The sequence below is a fragment of the Gallus gallus genome, chromosome 12, assembly GCF_016699485.2.
Source record: "Gallus gallus isolate bGalGal1 chromosome 12, bGalGal1.mat.broiler.GRCg7b, whole genome shotgun sequence".
Taxonomy (NCBI): Eukaryota; Metazoa; Chordata; class Aves; order Galliformes; family Phasianidae; genus Gallus; species Gallus gallus.
The window spans coordinates 8239877-8262085 of record NC_052543.1 but is presented as its reverse complement, the minus strand read 5'-3'; the positions used below and the strand labels follow the sequence as shown (position 1 = coordinate 8262085).

Genomic DNA, 22209 nt, shown 5'->3' with positions numbered 1-22209 from the left:
ACTTGAGATATGGTCTCTAAATATTTGCTAGTGAAAATAAATGGTAATATTAGTATTTGCAAAGTAAAAGTATTTTGAGTTGGACTGAAAACATCAGTTTGTTATAAATGTAATAGTTTTAATTTATAAACAGAAATAATTATTAGCTGTAACAGTGACTTCTTCCTCTAACCTTGGAGTTTGCTTTTTCCTTAAGAGGATAATCGTAAATTCTAGTTATACCAGTGTATAATTTGGCCCATGTCATCCCACTATGCTTAAGAAAATGGAGGGAAAGGACTCCAGGAGAATATGCCCTTAATTATGCTAACGTGAAGCAACTCGTTGACTTTCTTCATACTGCACTGATTCATACCTAAGCTCCCACTCAAACATCCACCACATTCCATTGCCAGTATTTCCAGAGTCTGCACGTTTTGTGTAGTCAGATGCATAGAATAACTGCATTGTTAGAGAGGCCACATTTTTCACTTGAGCTGTGCATGTCCAGATTGAGACTTTCTTTGTAGGTGAGAGTCTGTGTTGGAAATATAGCCTGTCCAATTTTGTTGCAAATGAGGTATACTTTCTCTAGCGAGTCTTCAAGGAGTAGACAGTGCCAGAACCAGGATGAACTAGACACATGAGGTCTTTCTCTTTGGCACCTCAAAAGATTTTGTTCCTTCAAACAGAGCTTTGCATTTTCCAATGGGAAACTCTTGTCCTTAAACAGTCTTGAAGGTGTGAGAACCAAGAATAGCTCTGAACTAATGCAGGATGAAGTGTGTGTAATCTCATCAACTCACCTTTATACTTAACTGCTATATGAAAGAATCTCTAGAATATAAGTTAGAAGGGAGCTGCTGTGCCCTCTGATCCTATGACCTTGTAAAAACCAGGCCTGCAATCTGGATGAGTTGAAGAATAATGTGCACCAGCTGTACAGTCTAGATGTAGCACTGGGAACCAAGACTTTGACAAAAAAAGGCGTTTGGAAAGACACATTAGTCCAATTAATACCACATGGTGACCTTATGAGGACTCCTTGGGGTCCCTTTTTGGAATTATACCTGGACCGTATCTAGCAGCTGGATTTTGTTTACACTTGAGGGTTGCTGTGGTTTGGTTAGCTATACTTTTGCTTGTCTGTATTGAATAGGAAAAGATCAGGCCTGGAATTCTCGATATATCTATTTTATTATACTCACATTCTGTTAATTTTTCTGGGATTCCTGGCAGGAGCAATACGAAACTTAATCTTTACCTGAAGCTCAGGTGTTAGCTAGGTTAAGGAGCTAGGTTAGCTCATTATTACTATGGTTAGGACTGGAGAAGATGGCAGAAGAACATTATCTCAGGCCTGTGGGCCACTGTTATATCAAGCAATGAGCAAAGGGCTTCTGTTTCTCATGTGCGAGTTTTATCTGGTTGCCCTAAGGCCTGCCAGCAAGTTCCCTTATTTCCTGTGTTATTATGGGCATTCTGCTTGGTTGACCTTGCCTGACTCTTGAGAGCTATGGTTATGTTTATCTTCATTATCATATCATCGTGCAATACCTGGAAGTTGTGACCTTATTCTGGGTAATGGCACAGTCTATAAGTAATGAGATTTACTTAAAATATTTTTGTTAGTAAGATTTCCTAAATGTGGTCTTAGTCAATTGGAAGAAGCAGTATTTGCTAGGTCCAAGAGTTCCACAGCCATTTGTAGAATTCCCACCATTTTAGTTTCTGTGCAAAAGGGAACTGCATTTCCCCATCAAAAGAATGTGAAAGTTTTTGGATGACTTCATTTTTATGTAGTAGGTTAAAGGAGTAACAGTTCTTGTAAAAACGCTTAGGTTTATATTATCACTTGTATAGTAAGAAATAATTTGTTATTTGGTGTTTTCCTGTTTCTGTGTTTAAGTACAGAGTCTGAGTAGTTCACCATCAAGCTCGCTAAAAATTGATCTATGAGGTGGTAAGTGTTGGTTAAGGCTATTTCTTCTTTAGGTAGCTGACATACATTTGTTCTCTCCTGTCTTGTAGCAGCTAAGGTTTCACTGCTGGAATAAATTATTTTAGTGTTAGTTCCATCTTTAGAAAATGAAAGCAGCAGCTTTTTAGCCAGAAAATTTTATCAACACCTTTGACATATCACCAGTGAGGTGCTGTAATCATTTTTAGAAATCCTTTCTTTGCTGACTTGGAAAAAGTCATCATTGCTAAGACTGTTCTGTCACTTGTGAAACTAAGGCCTGTCTCGACATGAGCGCAATAATGAATGCAAGCCTATGCCTTGGTCCTGTAAGGAATTTAAGCTGTTTCCTGAAAGGAGGTTGGGGCACAGTTGGGGTTTTGTCTATCTCAAGTCTGAGGATTGTTCACTTTCAGGTGCACTGTTGGATTCTGGGAACTGTTCTCAGCTGACACTGATGGGGCTTCCATGTACTCAGTTGACTGTACTATGAGTACCTGATATTTAGTTACCAAATAATGGCATAAACTTAATGATAAGGTACACAGAGTAAACTGCACAAATGCACTCTGCCAGGTAGGTTCTATGTTTGTCCACTTTATGTATCTGTGTATCAGCTGTCTGGAACTGCAGACGCTGGGGTGCATGGGACAGATTCAGGCTAGCCAGCTTTCTGGCTTAGCAGCAGTGCTGGCACCACTGCAGGATGCAGAAGTTGTGGAATTACATGGAAGTAACAGCAGTACCCACTAAGAAGCGAGGCAGCTAAAAACAGCCCAGGAGTGTGAATGGGAGGAATTTCAAGGTGGATCACACAAAAAGGCATTACTTTTTAAGAGACTTTTAGCTGCAAAAAGGTTAACATACATTACAATAGGATGTAAGGGCTTCAAAATATTACTGTTCATTTAGTATTTTAGGCCTAACAAAAATCCACAGGCTAAAAGCATAGGATTTTGTTATAACTTGTAGTACTTATTTTACCTATTTAAATAAAAATAGAAAATGTCAATTAGCAGTTCTTATTTTTATTATAAAGTGCATGTATCTTATACACTGTATTAATTGTGGGGTAGAACAAATAATTTTCCCTTTAAAATACAAATGGTTGAGACAGTGACTTCTTAGAAAACATAAGAAATTAATTATTTGTGAAATGTTGCCAGCATATGTGCATTTAAATTCCCATACACTACACTTTACTTTTTGCTTATGTAGTCGGCACTGATATGTTACGTTCCTTGCTTTTCAGCTCTCTTGCTGCAAGCTAGTCTGCTTCCTGTATATGTGAACTGAATATGTCAGCCTTTATAAACATCACATGCATTCCGTTCCTCCCAAACAATTGTAGCTGTTAGTAATTGTTCATTACAAAGTAACTTCCACTAATGTTCAGAAGCATGGAAGTAATTTGAGGAGAAATATACTTTGTTCTTTTCTTCTTAAATAATATGAATCTCTGCCTTAAGGATAAGCTTAAGTCAACCTTACGTATGGAATCACGAGCAGTATTCAGTTTTAAACATGAGCAGACCAGCCAAAACAAGTATGTCTTTCCCAGGTTTTTACTGCTTGCATGTAGTTTTTAATGCTTTCAGTGTTGTAGCATTTCCTAGTTTTTAAAATCTTTTATTATGATGATTATTTTTAAATGAAAACATAGAGTCCTATTGTTAAATTAAACTAGTTAATGCAATAATAGTCTATATAGCTTTCTCTTTTTGGAGTAATGATGTCAGGTAACTTTTTAGCACCTGACACTGACCTGAAGTTTTCGATGTTAAATCTTTTATTCCAGAAAAGATTGATAACATATTCTGATTCTTTCAGCACCTCTTCGTCAAGTTTTTGCTTTTTTAAAAGAAGTTTGTCTAAATAATGCTCTAATCAGCTAATGTAGATCTATTACACTTGAAATAATTCCTGGAATAATTTAAGTCTTTGTTGTCTTTAAGATTGTGCACTTTCTTTTTTCCTGAATAGTACTTTCAACATCATAGCTACCTGCAGAGTTCATTTGTATTGATTAACCAGTACATTTACACAACATTAAAAAAGAATTCTAGAGCTATTTTTGTGTGCAGTCGTCTAAACATTGATTTGGTTAGTTCTGGGTACTTTGAACTGCTGATGTGCTGTCATCTCCTACCACCTATACAGAATCTTTGCTCATTGCAGAACAGCTTTTGTTTCACTTCTCACAGGGATAGTCCTTGCTTCTACCAGCACTTCTCCTTCTACTTCTGGTTCATCCTGAAATGGACTGTAATATCTGTATGCATCACAAGGCCACCCAGATAGCAATTTAAGAGTATTTTCCATAGCAACTGCTTAGGGTCTTTCTCTCACGATTCTTTCCAGATGTGGTGTTGATTCAGGTAATACTCAAAATCCTATTTAGGAATATCTCATTTTACCGCTGTCTTGGAGTATAGAGCTCATCCAAGGTTATGATAAGTCTACAGTTTTGTACATAGTTGAAAAAAATCAACTATGGATTTGCAGAGGCCTCAGTAAGTGTCCTCTATTCTATTCTACTACCAAATCCTAATCCTTCTGTAGTGGTTGTTGACTTTTTAAGAGAATTCTTAAAATATAGTAAGACTATAAACATCTCTTTATCCAGTGTTGTGCAAAAGAGTTGTGCATTTTTCTAATATACAGACAGTGAAATGTTGAAAAATAACATCTAGGTTTTGATGTTTTATGTTTCAAAGTATTACTAGTTTGTTGATGGCTTTTCAGATCACTTCTTTATTTCCCGAAGCCCTACCTTAAAATAAACTTCGCACACTGAACTCACCATATTTTATTTCTGACAGAAAAGTCATCTGTATCCTCCTGGTTAGATGCAGAGTGTAGTGGGTCATTCAGACTTGGCAAATCTTGCAGCTACAGTGAGGTAGGAGGGAAGCATTTTTAATTCCTGTTGTTTTCCAGAATATAAAATAGGAAAGAACTAGGAGAAAGATGCTACATTCTTCAATAGGGAGAAAAGATGTGAAAGTATATACAAAATCAGTATACACAGTCCTGTTACTCCAGTGTCACATTGAAGATTACAGTTGTACAGACAACATGTATGTGTCTAACTGATGAGCAAAATCAGCTGTGTGCCATCTGGATGGAACTCAGATCCCATGGTTGATGGAGACATGACTGTCTGACTTCAGCCAGAAGTGTCTGACAGTCTAATGTCTTGTGACAGAGCTACAACTTGGAGATAATTTTGGCTTCGGTCAATTTTTTACTTTGCCCCTTACAGCTCCTCAAAGATGAGCAAAAGGTAATTAAGATTTGGGGTGGGGAGTTGGGGGGGAATCTAGCTTTGTAATAAATAATAATAATAAAAACAACTAGGAATGTCTTATCAGAAAATTATTTATATTTTGCTCTCTACATAATATCAGAAATCAAATATGAATAACTCTGTCCCTGCAGAAGTGCTCCTTTTTCGCTAACTCAATGACTGAGTGTCAGCAAACTATTCCCACTGGTATCTCAGAAGTATTTTTTTTTTTTGTCTCCTGTTTCTCTACCATACCTGCTGTCTGTAGTGCAACTTCTTGCCATGCCTCACCTTACAGGCTTGGTAGCTTCAGAAGAGCTCTAGTATCTCCCTCTCCAAGAAGGTTCTCCTCAATCATGTATTTTTAACACAACCTCGAGAGTACCCAAATAGAATAGATATCTTATGACATACATCTAGATGACCAAGGGAGAGGTCTAAGGAAAGTCAAATAGTTAAATACAAAATTTGGTAAGAAAGGAGAAGCAGATTGGTGAACCTGTCCAACTAATATACTATGAATATGTATCCTATTAGTACCATATAGAGTATTTTACTCCTATTACTGGTGATAATAATTTAAAAAAGTATAATGAAAAAACTTCTCCGTAATTGATTGTAGTTTTGTGGATTAAATCACTTTGTTGTACGCTTATGAAGTAAATTTGAACTAACTCAATCTTAGCTTGAAAGCAGACTCTTTTTTTTTTTTTTTTTGCCCCAGTAGAATTCCTTCTGTTTGGAATACTGTCTAAATTATTATTCAGATTAATTCAGAACATCATCCATTAGTTCTGTTAGTCTAGCATAACATATAATAAGTTAGCTTTTTGTCAAGCTAAGTTTTGTTATGGAACTGTCCTAAAATATTCAACTACAGCTGTTCTATTGCAGAGACTATTACTGCTACTCAAACACCATCCTGATGCGCAATATACCTTCACTTTGATACTCTTGCATCTTCTCTGAGAAAGTCAGTATGTACTGTCTTCACTGAAAGTCAACCGAAATCAGCTTAGAGCTCCATGACTGTACATGTGTGTCCTTGGTCTGAAACAAATTTTGAAATAGTTAACCCACCAAAGATCAATGAACAAACTTCCTTATGCAAAGTTGAATCATATGATGGTCTTCACGCTCTTGGCAATGCTTATGAGTTGCTTCATTAGCAAGGAAGTTGTATAATTAAATAACATCATGTGGTATCCTATCTCTTTTTTTCCCAATCTTTTAAGACACTAATTAGAGAAATATTTCTGTGCTGTAGTCTAATTCCCTCTGTTCTTCCTTCAACAATATGTTGGGCCTGTTCTAGGCTTCCATTGTATTTACTGATACTTTTCTATTTTAAAGATACTGTTGTTGTATGTTATACTTCGAGCTTGTGATATTTTGTTAAAAGTGTCTTTTTTTTTCACTGCCTCGAGGAAATTACTTCAATGTTTGAATAAGTATTTTCCTATGAGGGGCTTCTAGGCCTTTAGATTTCATACTCTTAAAGGAATGATTTCTGGTTAGGTTTCAAATAAGTAATATATTATTTAATTATATTAGTTACCTTTTCTAAATGTTTGACTAAAAAAATGTTCACAACAATGATTAGCGATATTATTGTAATACTTGGTTTTCTGTTGCTTGATCAGAAATGCAAATCCAATGCTTTCCATTCTAACAAAGCATGCAGAAATATAGCAATAAATAATGCATGCCAGCATGTTAATAATGATAATGATGATTCTGACTCCACAGATCTGAATTAAAATAACTGAAATATTAAATGCCAACTTGGTGGAGGAAGGATAGATTTCAAAATACTCAGGAATTTCTTACTCTAAGCCAAACATACAGAATTGCATTCTCATATACTTTTATGACTACAGGAAATTATACAACACTGTTTAAATGATCTCTGACACAGTATTTTTTCATAAGTGAGCATTTAAACTAGTCTCTCAATCAGTTATCAAATACAAATTATGCACTGCCATGAGAGTGCATTTTGTTAATCTTACATATTCCGTTTTCTTTCTTTTTACTTTAAATTGCATTCCAGTATTTCTATATGTTGTTTCAAAATAAGATTAATTAATCCTTCTATGATTTACTTCAAATTTTAAATGCTCTACATTCAATTTTATGAGTTTTGTTATATATTATTCAAAAGGAGGCATGTAACATTAAGGAAATGAGAAGGAGGAGCTTAAGTCACTTTTCAAAATCATAGCAATCTTTTCCTTCAAGTTCCAATGGGAAGTAATGAAACAGAAGATTTTAGTGTCTTATAATTTGTGGAAGGATCATTTTGTTGATCCTCTTTATTTAGCATAACCAAAATTTAATTTCTGATAAATGTCTATGCAGAATATTTTCTCATTTCAAAATCAAGAACAGAATAGACTTAACAGAAGGTTTTTTTTTCTCTCCACCTCAATTTTACATCTTTCTCACTCAAATATTTTAAATTCTTTGCAATTACATTAAAACAATAGTAAGTTTTAATAATATTTTCCAAGCTTAAATATTTGCTAGTTCTAAAATGTTACTGAGATCTATATTCTAGAGATCAAACCATTCATCCTGCAAAGTACTTTTATCTTTGTCTTCTATAAACACAAAAACCAGCGTTGAAGGATGAGAAGGCTGACAATGACAGATTACCTGTAGTTTTGTGTTCCTGTTTAACTTATGTGGACCCTGTGCAGCACTGTGTTCTGTTGTAACACAATCCCATGCATCCAGATGCCATTGTTCTTATTCTTAGTAGTCCCCACCTCTCCACTGTATTGCAGTATGGCATAAAATAAACAGACTTATTTTAACCATGTTTTGCTGTCATTCCTTTGGAGAATCATATTAACCCAAGTGAACACTAGGAGACAATTCTAGTAAAAAGCTGCAAAACGCAGAAATAATTGTCATCATTAAACTTTTTCAGCTGTATTTTGAATTCTGTGAATTCTTTTTTCCCCTCTGTATTTCTCATGCAGTCTGAAGTGCGTGTGAGCAGTGCTGTCTTTTTGAATCGAACAATAATCCAGTGGTTTCGTATGATCTATGAAACCAAATGTAATTGGTTTCACCAGTGTGTCTCTTTTCTGAGTGGGTGTTTTACTTATCTGTCATTTCCAAAACATAAATCATCAAGACTTCAGAAGTTCAATGTTATGGGGCTTGAAAAAGTTCAGAGAATTCAAAGGGCACTTGAGTGCCTGCCTCTTACTGGAAAATTAGTACTGAAAGATGGGCACCAAGTTCCTTCTTTGCCTTTAGAATCACTCTAAACATACACCTATATAGATCATTTTTTTTTTGCTTAATAGAAAAAAAAATGTATACACACGTTAGCAAATGCTGATAAGCAGAAGAAAAAGAATTTTAAATTTTCAATGTGAAGACGAAGCTGTTACTATTATTAGGGGATGTAGTGATGGAAGTAGTAATGGAAATAATGAAACACTGGGGAAGAAAACTAGGGAAAAAAGGGAAAAATGAATAAGGATGTTGCATTTTCAGTAAATTCCTTTGTGAGTATTTGGAATCAAGTCCTTTCTTTTCCTTCTTTCCATTTGCTCTGAGATTTCAGATGAAGGAGAGCTCCTTCATCCTTGTTCTTCTTGATTATTGCCTCATGAAGTTATGCAGCTAATGGCTGTAAGTGTTAGGGACAGAGACAGTGGCTTACACCTCTCAGATGCCTCCAAGGGAAGGCTTGATGAGATGGCAAATTCAAGGTTTGATAGATAATATGAGAAAAAGTGCTTGGTGGGTTGGACTAGTGAACTAGGCGTGTAAGATTTTCTGTCTCACAGTTAACGGAGCAGTCCTCTGCTGCTTGCTGTGATTGAGCTGTGGAGTATCTCATCCCCTCTGCTTGCCACAAGGGCACTGGAATGATCTGAAGGGCTATTTCCTGGTAGTTTTCCTTCTGAAAATATTTCAAAAGGATTTGTTCTTTGAAAAGAGTGGAAAGTAATTGTTCATTCAGAAGAACTGAACCATGAATTATGCCTTTTGCAAAATGTGTTCAATCTTGAAATTTTGTATCAGAAATAATGATTTCAGGAATATTGCCTAAGATGTGTAGTGAGTGAATTTAAATGTGTCACACAACTCTGTTATTGACTATGCAGATTTTAAATGTCATGCTTGTGGCCAGTATGTTTTGTTTCTAAAGAAAAAGCTTCAAAATACTAATAATGTTCTGAAGTTTATTTTCTAAGATGCGTGCACATCCATAATGGATTAACAGCATGTTTTAACAGACCATTTATTTGCTTTAGGAGTGACAGAGAGAAGCTGTTTCAAACAGGATCTCTCATCACCGTCTATCTCTAGTCACCTCCTACTGAACCTAAGGTTGAATACTGGGGGTCATGAGGGAAAGAAAACAATAATTAAAGGGAAAAAGTTGATTGAGCTGTTTTTTTTCTCTTTCAGTATGATTAGCATGTGAGAAGCTGCCTGAGTACTCTACTGTGTATCATTAGTTCAAACATTTCTGACTTGATGTAACCTTAATGGTGACTTTTTCAGTTGCATTTCTGTATTTTTGAAGAACGATTTAAGTAGAAAAGGCAGTAAAAGTTCATGTTAGAAGATCTTGTTCCTATAAATTCAGGAATTCAGTTAGATTACAATTGGACGGTTCCTAAGAACTCACTCCACCTCCCAAAAACTTGTCATGAGTTCCTTTATTAAAGCTCAGAATATTATTCTTAGACTAACAGAGGTGGGGAGTAAAGCAGGAGTGTTTACAGAATTCACTTCTAAATTGACTGTGATAAGTGGCAATGCAATGTATTATGATTAGAGGTTCCTGGGAGACCCTTTAAGAAGGTTAACTGCAAGGCAGCTCTCAAAAGAAAGCATTTATCTTAGTGGCCATCCTTCAGTGTTTTATACTACTGAGAATTTTTTGTGGGTGGCTAGAACCATTTTTTTGTGTTTTATTAGCTATATCTTGAATACCTCCTACAATCTGAATGACAGTTTAGGGTTATTAAATCTGGTCTTAGTACATTCTTTTATCCACAGTTAATCTTGACTAAATATATGCTAGTGAACAACCTTTTTTTTTCTCACTTGTTGCCCATATTTGTTAAAGAAATTATTCCATTTGACATTTGTTTAGGCTGCACTTTGATAAAATACTGTATACAATATACTTTTTCAGTTTGGCATTCAACAGAGTCTTTCATGGATTTATTTCTTCTTGCATTATCTTATCTTCCCTTACAGCATGCTAAGGCTTCCTTTTCATATTAAGTAATTTTTTTCACTTCTAGACAGATGCTTTCACAAACGCGTACTCTGTATTGCTGAAGATCTACGAGATTGCAGTTTTCAGGTGTTTGGTTACATTTATAATTGAGTTGCTTTGTTATCGTCTGCTTCCTTCAGCTCTATGTATGTTAATTCAAATTAGACTTTCACATGCCTAGCAGTCACTTTACAAAAAGTTTTATATGATTTAATTTATTTATTTTTATTGAAAAGCTTTGTCTTGTATCAGATTAATAGTTGGTAAATCCTCCAAGGAAAGGTATCTTTGTACACTGTCACTGAGGAATAACCTATGCAGTATGAAGTCATTCTTATTTGTAACTGGTATTTTTTGTGAAAACATGATCATTCTGAAGTTTTGTAATGTTCTTAAAATAGATGTAGAAATTTAAATATAAAAGGTCTGTCTTTCGAGTCATAGGAAAGTTAGCAGGTATATGGTGTAAGCAGATAAAACATGGACATTAACTCAAAGGAGTACTGTCTTAAATGAGACACAGCATAAATCCGCTTAAATGATTGAACTGTTGAATAATCAGGTTACTGGTAAGGTCATGTTCTGGGGCAAGATCAACAATACCTGAATTGTTTCTAACAAACTTTTGCCCAACTTTCCCCATCAGTTTCTTCCAGTTCTTAATACTATTAATAATTACCTGTAATTGCCATTAGATGTTGGCTCTCATTCTACATGATGTGGACAAGGAAAAAATGTTCTATTTCACTCTAATGTAGCATTTTATGTTCTCTTTATCATGTTATAGCTCATAGACAATTTACTGTAGTTCTGTCAATGTTTTCTTATTGGTTGTTTCTGAGTGTTTTCATTGCTGTCCACTGAAGAGTCTTCACCTTTTTCTTGAATGGTAACAAGATTCAATATTTCAGCTGAGATTCTCCTGAAGTCACACAGATCAAAAGACTCACTTCTGTCTTGCAGTCTGTGTCTGTTTATACTTTCCAGTATGATGTTTGCCTTTTTCACAACCGATCATTAATAAGGAGTTCCTCCTTAGTTTTACATACTGGTTCTTTGGTTTTTCATGACCTTTTAATTCTTGTCTTCATGGCACTTCAAGTCCTCCCAGACTCAAATCTCTGAAATTCAAAAAGAAAAGTTTCTTGTCCAAATTAAAGTGGAATTGTGGATAGTTTGGGGTGGATTCCTGCTTGCTTGAGCTCTTGACTATTGGGAAGGGACTATACCTTTCCTCTTTACCTTTATGTTGTAGTATGAAGTGACATGACATATATTAATATATTTGTACAACTTTCTTGGTACTTCTCATTGGAATCTTTAGTATATTAAGCCCAGATCTCACTGCTGCAAATGTGACCATCAAAAGACTGTTATATTCGCTTTTTGTGAAGGAGACTAGGTTGTGTTTTGTATGTAGAAAGTAATCTGGCTTAGCCAGCTGAGAAGTTTCATTTCTAGAGTTTAGCTTTTCTAGGGAAGAATTCTCTCTTTCTTGTTGTGAACACCAACTATAGTGGAGCATATTTAGATGAGGAATACTGGTAACTGTTTTATGTAAGTAAAAAGAAAATGTTAAGATTACTTATCAGTGTGGAGCAAATGCTGTTTGATTTTACATGTATTTTATTAAACTGAGAGTTTACCTAATTTTACCATTTTCAGTTGGAGTGATTTTTCTTGGTGTTAAAAGTACTACCCTGGTATTTGTATAAGAGATTAGTTTGCCAAAGGAGAGATGAAAAACTGTGAATAGCAAAAAGGATTACTCTTTATAAATATTACTGTTAAAGAATGTCATTTAATTCCGTGCTTTAGTAAATTATTTTAAAATGTATTTTATTACCATAATTTATTAAACAATAAGGAGACATTTTGGCTAGAAATACTGATACCATCTCTGTAATACTGTACTGGAATAGTCATCTTTTTTCCTGACACATTAGATAATTAGGAATTATAAATTATGCTTACACTCATAAGCATGCTAGCTAGGGAGTATAACAGACTATATGTTGTTTTTGGTGCCAGTTCAGCTCCTGATTTTGAAAAATCCTGGCACAGAAATGAATGGTGATTTTCAGTTTCTAGGAGTAAAATGGATGTGTGTTACTCACCTGAGAGATTTAGGTGAAGACTTTGCCACCTGCTTACATGTCTGAGTGAAGTTTACTTCATGATTGTTAGTGAAAATGTCATTTTTACCTACTGTTTTGCTGGCATCTTAGCCTTGGTCCTAGAGGTCAGGTAATCACGTTCCCTACAGAAACAGTAATATTGATTTTTCACAGAATCACTGGGTAGCTAAATTTCTTCTGTTCCTCAGATTTGGTTCTTCCACGGGGAATTTCAAGGATAAGGATAGGTAGTACGGTAGTTTTCACAGGCATGGATAGACCTGTGTGTGGTATGTAATAAAAGATATATGACAATGTAAAGCTTCAGGTCTGTCCACACAGGCTGCTGCATAAATTCTTGCACCTCTTGATTTACTGTCCATTCCAGTGATGCACTGTATTTTTTCAACCTGTATCTTCCACAGAGAAACTATAACTTTGGCGGTATTCTAGGCCATACACAAGTAAAAGAGGCTGCTTTGGTTTTTCAGATGCTCTGTCAGAACCTGCACCTCTATTTTGCATATTAATAGTACAAATCATTGGTTCTTTCCTCTGTATTGAAGCTAATTACTGAGGATGTAGACAACCTTGTAGCCTATCTATCGGTAGAGTACAACATTTCAGTACTACTTTGCTGAACTCTTGTTAACCCATATGCCTGGTAAAATGCCTCTGGTTTATATATTTGAGATTATTACTGTTCAAATTATCCATGCTTGTAAACACAGATAATGTGCCAACGTACTTCAGGAGGATGTCTGTGCAGACAGGTGCAGACAGATGCAAGCTCCCTCTTGCATCTCCCTCTGAACATGTGATGTGTAAGCCAGTCCTAGTCTGTAAACCACTAGCCCATTGTGTACCACTATGCCCAAGCTAAAATGCCTCATGTCTTAGATAAATGAGGCTTTACAGCTTCTGAACTGAAGCTGACTTGCATTCAGAAGGCTTCAAAAACACAGACTGTGTGTTTGCATTTACCTGCCCATCTATGTGGATGTATTCATTGTTCCACATTGCAGTGGAAGGACTTCAGTACGAATCCCCATCCTTGTGTTCTTATGCAGTCTTCAGTAAACATCTGTAGATTTAAGAACTCCTAACTTCACTTACATTTGTTGTAAAGTTAAAAATTAAAAAACACAGTGACCAATATTATGAAATATTGGTGATTCAACTGTCTTTATGCGCTGGGGGTTGGATTCTGGTCTTTGACTGTCTCAATAGTGCATTACAGAGCCATATGACAGCAGCTATTTCACATGATTGTAAATCATTATTTTCTGGAAGTGTTTAGTACAAACCAGCATTTCTTGGAATTGTTTGTTTTTTACAAATAGCTGTGTAGTGAAATGAATTATCCTGACAACCACACGGCAGTTTAGAAAAAAATTGTTAGATTTCAATAAAATACTGTCTTACAAAAATATTATAATAACTTCTGATTGGCTTTCATAACCCATCAGTGCCTTCAGCTGAGAAAGAGGACATTATAATTTCCAAAATCTTGTGTGCTTGAGGGTTGCAGAATCACAAGTGCAGATTTTTCAAAGTGGATTGCCTGCAATTCTCCCCCATTAAGGTTTTTCCCCCATCTGCTACCTTAAAGTGGGGCTGATGTGTCAGAAGGGTTGCATAGTGTTACACAGATTTTTTTTTTTAAGAAATTTTATTCTGTGTATGACTTTTGACAGATGGACTAAAATTTGTGTTACAGAATCAAATAACATTATATATCACTAGAAAACATGTTGGTGGCAAGAATTTACCATGAAATGTGCCTATGAGAATTAATGCGTAGAATTAACCTGAGCATAATTGAAAAGCCTTGAATTTCTGAGTTGTTTACTTATTTTGATCCCAAGTGAGTTGGATTTGTGATGGTTATGTCAGTATACATCTTCAGATATTAAACAAGTATATCTTAAAACTGATAATTAATTATGATTTGGAATAAATTAATTTATATTTTGCTATTTAGCAGAGGGTGCATACTTTACAGCAATTATTACCATTAATGAAAGTTTAGGACCAAATCCTACTTATTTTAATTGCAGACAGAGCAAATCTTTGTTTCATGTATCCTGAAAACCAGAGAACAAAGCTGAATGCTTTTTTATTTTTATTTTTTTAACACATGCCAAAAACAGTCCAAACCCCTTGTTTCGTGCAAGTTTAAGAAAGAAAGGAAACCGTTTGTCAATGCAAACCTTGAGAATACTGTGAAAACTTCTGAATCATCATTACTCGTGATGTTAATACACACTGTTGTCAGATAAAAGTAGAGGAACTAAGCTAATCTTATTTAATTTAGAAGAGTATTTTATGTAATAAAGCAATTTGCTGTTACTTTGGCTTTAAACTCACAACATTCCTATTGCCATCCCTTTCTGTCAGAAATGTTCTGTTAACACCCTCACCACTCCCAGAAGAACCTGCCTGGTGAAGCTGGGCACATTTATAAAACAGAAAAAACAGAGACTTGTATATGAAAGATACTGCAGAGAAACAAAAGTTGTGTTACATTTTTCTTTCTATTTAAGACAGATGCTAAGAAGAGGGTGTATTTAGATTTTTTATGGTGCATAAATTCCCTACTTTCTGCAGTATGAGAGAAATAATTTCATAGAGTAGTGCATCGGCTTTCTTTTATTTCAGTGCATTAAGAAGTTAAGATTTTAAATAAAGCTTTATGAAATTGACAACATATTTGAGCACAAAGCATGGAAAATGTTGACAATCCTGTATGAATTACCATACAGCATCCTTTATGTAGTATTTTGAGATCTATAGAAAGTAAAATACCTACATCTTGTTTCAGAGTAACCCCATAGATATGACTCAATGCATTTTTTTTTTCTCAATATCTGGTATTCAAAATAAGATCTTTTTATTTAAATTAAGACTGCTGGAGACTTATGGCATCCTCTTTTAAACATCCTTTAACCATGATTAGAGTAAAGAAGACAGAATAATAAATGAGACTATTTAAGTGTATGAATAAAATGCAACTGTTTATCTAGAATTGATCCACGTCTCATAACTTCGAGAGTAAAATAAATGTATTGTTTTCCTTTGACTCCATCAGAAACATTGTCCTTTAAATATTTACATTAATACATTAGGAATTTTGAAATAAAAGTGAAATAGCTTTCTTGACATTAGTACTGGCAAGCAGAAGGATTGCAAGAATGCCAAACTTTTAGCTCACCTTGGATGTATGAAGTTCATGAGCCATATTCTTACATTTATTAGCAGTTGGAACATAAGGTTAATTTATTGCTCATTTATCCATGTTTATTTTTTAATGATTGATCTTATGTAGTTCTCAAAAAAGGCATAGGCCATAACATATTCAAAAACCTATGAGGTATTATGTACTCTTTCTCGGCTGATAAGTCATAGTCTGTCATCGAATGCACTGCAGAAAGTGAATATTTCATTTATTTAAGAAAACAAGGGACAGATTATGACAATACCAACATGAGCATTTTAGAGCATAAGAAATAATAAGACGTGTGCTTCCGAATGATATGTTGTAAAAATTGCTTTTGTCCTGTGGCTTTATAAACTACAGTGTGACCCTCCTGGCTTCTATGCAATTCTATGTCTCTGAGTGTTGTAGGTTTCCCTTTACTTTCTGTAGATTGAGAGGGTCAGAATTTCCAAGGAGAAGATTCCTCATGAACTATTAGATCAAGGAACTGTTTTTCTAGATGTTCTTTTATTTTGCTTCTATAATTATAGTTTCGCAGTGACACAATGAATAGTAATAAATTCACAGGAAAACATCTGTGTAAATGTGTGGAAGATGTTGAGAGATTTTTGTACTGAGGCTTACAGGCTCCCAAATAAACAAGGCAACTTAAGTTTTATATCACTTTGCTTTTATGATTCAATCTTTACAATTGGAATAGTTCACAACAGATTTATCAAGGATATTCTAGAATTCTGGTAAGTAAATTTTAAAAAAACAAATACCAAAGATTTTTAAGATCAAAGCAGTCCAAATTGTTATTAGATGTCATGTCAGAATAAAATGAAACCCACTCAGAGAAATGTTTTAAGAAATATTCTAATTATGAAAAATGAATAAAGATAATTTCTTTTTGCTTATAATTTATTTCATTATTTGATTTTACTTAACAGTATTAACTCTATATGTAGTTTTCAGAAATTATTTGATTATTCTCTTGTGGTAAAAAGAAGCATTTCATGTAGCATTTTTGTTCTGTTTTATGGAGAATTTAACAATTGTTATTTTCTTTTATCAGACAGGAAGCATTGCTTGCTGCAATTAGTGAAAAGGATGCAAACATTGCCTTGCTTGAACTGTCTGCTTCAAAGAAAAAGAAGACACAAGAGGAAGTAATGGCTCTTAAAAGAGAGAAGGACAGATTAGTTCATCAGTTAAAACAACAGGTGGGGAGAAATTCATTTTCATACTTTTATGATAACTGAGAAGTGTCATTTTTTTCATTTGTAATATTTTCTTCTAACATTGTATTGAAAGTCCTCAAACCAGGTCTGATATGTGACAGCAATTGTGATAAGTACGAGATGTTAAATGTAACACGTTAAATGTAACACGTTAAATGTAGTGCTCTTGTTCATGACTTGCAAAAATGCTAAGCTAATGGTGGTACCACTGTTGAAAATACAGCATTTTGTAGCTGAGAAATATCTCTATCAAATAGCGTTATTGAGCTCTTTGTATCTGTTGTAGTTTACATGGAAATAAATAGGAGGCATCACTTATGTGTACATATATGCAGTTATTACACTTCTGTTTACCCTCCTTGTACAGCTTCCCACTGACTTCATCATGTTCAACAGAAGAGAGCGGATGCTCTTCACAGTCGAGCAAGATCTATCCACTCTACTGATGCTTTCTAACCTTTTTGCTGTTTATTTTTGCTTATCTGTTGTTAAATAATTGTTGCGGGTTTATTTTTCAGAAGGCTTTCTGCAAGGTTTGTTGATTATCCTTAAAATTCTCAAATAAGTTTTTTGTGTTTTTTTTTTTTTTTTTTTACCATCAAGATATTATTGAGATGTGCTCAAAACTTTCAGAACTTTGTTCTGCCAGAGTATAGGAACAGCAGAAGAGGACTGCCAGAGAGGCACTGTGTGTGTGATAACTTCAGCTAGAATTGCAACCAAATACTTCAAATACCTCCATTATTTACAGTGATAAAGATCTTCAGTAATGCCATTTCACTAGATTAAATTAATGCCAAAATAATCTCTTTTATTTCAGACGATGGGAAAAAAAAAAAAAAAGAGAGAGAGAGAGAGAGACACCAGGAATAGGAATGTAGTTTAACTCGGTCACCACTTTATTACACTTAAGAATTATCTGATAGTAGGAGTAGGGTAGGAGTAGGGATCATTCATGCTTCTTTTAATCCCTTTGGAGAGAAGAACTGTTAAGCCCCACAGCTTTCACATGTGCATTCATGAGCAAGGCTTGTAAGTGCTACTCTTCCTTGCTATGATTGTCCCATGGGGGAAAAATGACAGATTTCATACTGTTCATACATCTCCACTCTGCTTCTCAGTTTCTTTAAGAGATGCCATTTCCTAATCTATTTCTAATGCACTTTTATCAAAGAGCTAGAACTTCAATGAATGACCAACTGCAGCATTTTTTCTGTTCTAATTTTCTGGCCTTTTAGAAGTTCAAGCAGATTGTAAATGATAAGGATTTTGATGTAATTTGTAACTCTTCTCACTGAACAATGAAAAGAATAATCTTAGAAATGAAATATGTTCCCTCCGTGGGAGAATGAGAATATGTGTTATTTACTTTAAATATGGAACTTCAGGTATACATATATGATAAATTGAGCAGTCTTGTCATAGGTTGTGGCTGAATGAGTTTAAAAGTGACTTGTTATTTCTAGGCTGAAAGAAATGCATTGGTAATGGCTTATTTTTACAGTTTTCATCAGAATATGTTTTGATAATCTCAGAAACTTTTTTGTATTGCAGTGTGTCCACCTGTGAAATTGCTGCTAATGACACTGACCGCTGTGATGCAAACACCTTTGCATGGAATGTGCATATTTAATTGCAGTGATTTAAGTACAATTTAGCAGCTGCAGTCTTTCAGTAAAGTATCTATTGCTTAGTGTTTTAAATATATGGAAGTACAGTAATACACTCCCAGCAAAACAGAGCCACTGGAATTATTTTGATTCATACAGCAAATGCTGTATTTGGAGAACCACAGAACTTTTTAGTAGGTTTAAAAGACCTCTCAGTAATACTGTATTAAACAAAATCACCACACAGGCTTGGCTGAGTGATTACACAGTGTTTATAATCACCCTGGCCAAGATTCCTTTGGAGAATATTGAGACAGCTATTTTTAGAGAAATGTGTACAGTGATGCAATCCTTCATGAAACAATTAGCTTAAAGCCCATTTTTAGAACATCTCAAGAGATTTTTGTAGGAGCATAATACACTGCTGTGTTACTGATTCATTCTGAACTTGGATACTGCAAGGAAATCTCCCAGTTGCCTCTTTTCACTTTTGGTATATAGAGCCAAAAATGTAAGTGGAGTTTGCCAAAATGCAAAGTCTTCTAACTCCTTGAAAGCATTTTATTTTTCTTCTCGAAACATGAAACTAGAAACCAGTCCAGCATTTTCAGGACTGCAGGTGTACAGAATACTCTGGACAGAGGCAAAGTTGGTGTTTGGCAGTGTTCTCCAGTCTACTAGTTCATGACTATATTTCATCACATGAGCATATTCCTAATGAAATGAAAACGGTGAGAAACAATCAAGGAATTTAAAAAATCTGTGTAACCACAGTTTCTCCACAAAGTCCTCCTATATGCAATAGATCGGAGTATTTCTAGCTAATTAACTTATAAATATTTTAAAGAAAGCTTTCAAGAGCAAAGGAGAGAAATGGAATTGAAGGCAGCATGTTTCATTACACATATCGTTCTGGTTAAGAACATTAGGAATAGAGCTAATGTGATATTGTGGTGGTGACATCAAGCACCTAGGAATAATGAAATTGCAAGTTATATTTTCCCTTTTAGATAAATTGTTTCATATTCCTACATACCGTCACTGTATTGGAATTTTTATTTTATCTATTTTTATTGTGTACTACTAGAAGAAATGTAGTTTTCTTTTGAAAGAAATGTAGAATTTCAATTAGGCTAGATTTTTGTATGAGATACAAGCTTGGAAAGGTGAGAGCTGGATTTGCCCAGGGAGGTTGTGGAGTTCCCTTCTCTGGAGATATCCAAGAACTTGTGCCTGGGTGTTTTCCAGTGCGACTTACTATAGAGAACCTGCTTTAGCAGAGGGTTGGATTAGATGATCCCTGGACGTCCCTTCCAACCCCTATAACTCTGTGATTCTGTAGAACTGCAAAAATTACAAAAAAATGATCTTTTCTGACATTCAGATATCAGTGTTACAAACCATGTAATTGCAGTTTCAAAAGTTCAGCTTTGTTACTAAAGTTTCTGATTCATGTCTGGTGTTTAAAAATTATGGGGAAGTATCTTTACAATGAGTTGTTTCCTGTTTTAATACACAAACAAATGAACAAAAACCCGAAGTAAAAACAAAACAGGCAACAAGCCACCAGAGAACTCTTCCTTCTCGTGCTGTTTGACTGCTTTTAGTGGGACCTGGCCTGAGATATCCTCAGGCAGCTGTTGTTGCAGAGCTTTAATTACACTTTTTAACCTACTTCTTTGTGTCTGTGTTCTTACATACTTGTGTGTAATTACTAGGTTTAGTAGTAGAACTCAGACAAATACTTTTAGCATGACTTTAGCCTATACATTACTTTGTATACTGTATTATTACAAGATATTTCCTGTGCTTGAAGCCATACTTTTAATTCACAGAACTTAAAAAGGCTTCAAATACACTAACTCTAAATGCAGGGACCACAACAGAGAAGGGAGAGGGACCATGTTCAAATCAACACAACTTCAATCACAAGTGCAAGGAAGGTAGAAATTTACTCTTAGCACTCCAGATAAATGTCTGCTTGGCACTTGAAACTGCTGCCTCTTCTCATGCTGCCAAGCATTTGATATCCCAGCTGGTGTTTGTGAGAAGGCTATTATCCTTCAGCTCATGAAGAGGGAGGCTTACTATGAGCCCTGACTTCTTACAGCATAAGTCACTTAAATCCTGTAATCTTGCAAAACATCAGGTCTAATGGCTGTTAATATCATTTAAATAGTACTGTAATTAATAATAAATTTGAAATATATGTAGAGCCTTTATGCTCACAGTAGACACTAAATTATCAGACCCAAGTTTTGTCAAGGTATATATTGAAAACTGCTTTACATCTATTATTTTTCTTAATTGTAAACAGATAGATTGTTTGCATCTTAGCTTCTTCCAGGCAGATAAATAGATGGCATTTTTTGCTTTTTGTCTTTTCATGACCATCCATTTCGTATATGTCGCTCAGGCTTCATTTAGTTGAATACTTCATATAGTATCCTTTATGTATCACATCATTTCACAGTGTGATACCATTAGAAAAATAATTAAAATTGTTAATCTTCCAACCTTCCCTGGCATAACTTTTTGTAGAACCCAATTTTTTTTTTAGTTTTTTTTTTCCTACAGTTCCTGGGAATTTTTTTTTATTATTATTTTTTATTATTTTTTGCTTAATTTCAGATAAAATATCTTTTAAAATTTCTCTGGTAGCATGGCTGCACAGGAGTCAGAGCATCTAATTTGGCCAGCATTTGCTGTTGTGTTTAATCTATGAGGAAGGCTGGATTTCCTGAAAGCCTGGAGAATTTTTTTTTGTGCTGCGCAACTAGGGAGTGCAGACAAGGCCTGAAGAACAAGTGTTCTGGTTACATGTTCTTCACAGATGATGAGAACTGTAACATTTTCACATTAAGCATAAAATGAATTAAATTTAATATATAACTAGATGTAGATAGAAGTCTAAAAGTAATAATACAGAAAATTGCTTTCCTACTATAAGGACATTACTGTGTTCTTAAATTCACATACAACTGTCATAGCATGAATGAGGACAAAATAAATAAAAAAAAAATAGAAAAAAGTATTTAAGTAAGAAGTGACCACATTTTTCTCCAGTAAACCATAACGCACACTTTTAACCTGCATGCATCCTGTCTCTCACCCTTTCCACAACAAGTCACACACTATGCCAAGAAAATAATTCCTGTTTGAAATTTTAACTGGGAAAAAAATTAAAAGGAGAAAAGCAAAGCAGCAAAATTTAAAAAAAAAAAAAAAAAGTTCAAAAGTAGTTAAGAGTATAAGGATAGGTTATATTACAGAGATGTTATAAAAAGAAAATGCCTAATTAAAACTCTCAGTAAAGCATAGCTCTGCTCCATAGTGATGCATTCTAATACCCATACGGTTATGATTATGGTAGTCTTCTAGCATCTGGAATTCTGAGTTACCACACTATAATGTTCTCATTATCTTTTTGTTGCTGGTGTGTGCTTGCAAACATATTCTTTGTAACTTATATTTTTTCTATTGATATTTTCTTAGTGTATAAGAACTCACTGCATAAACAGAAAAAGAAACACAAAAATTATCTTGAATTG

At 34.7% G+C, this 22209-nt stretch overlaps 1 protein-coding gene across 14 annotated transcripts in view; it reads left to right on the top strand.

The window, feature by feature from the left end:
* ERC2 (ELKS/RAB6-interacting/CAST family member 2) overlaps window positions 1-22209 on the top strand; it is a 426293-nt gene that overhangs the window by 273392 nt on the left and 130692 nt on the right. For all 14 annotated transcript variants that reach the window (XR_003077468.3, XR_003077467.3, XR_003077466.3 and 11 more), the window contains one exon: window positions 16883-17030. Coding sequence is in view for 2 of the 14 variants with exons in the window: in XM_040646769.2 (XP_040502703.1) it covers window positions 16883-17030 (148 nt within the window). In the remaining 12 variants the exon portion in view is untranslated. The remainder of the gene's footprint in view (window positions 1-16882; window positions 17031-22209) is intronic.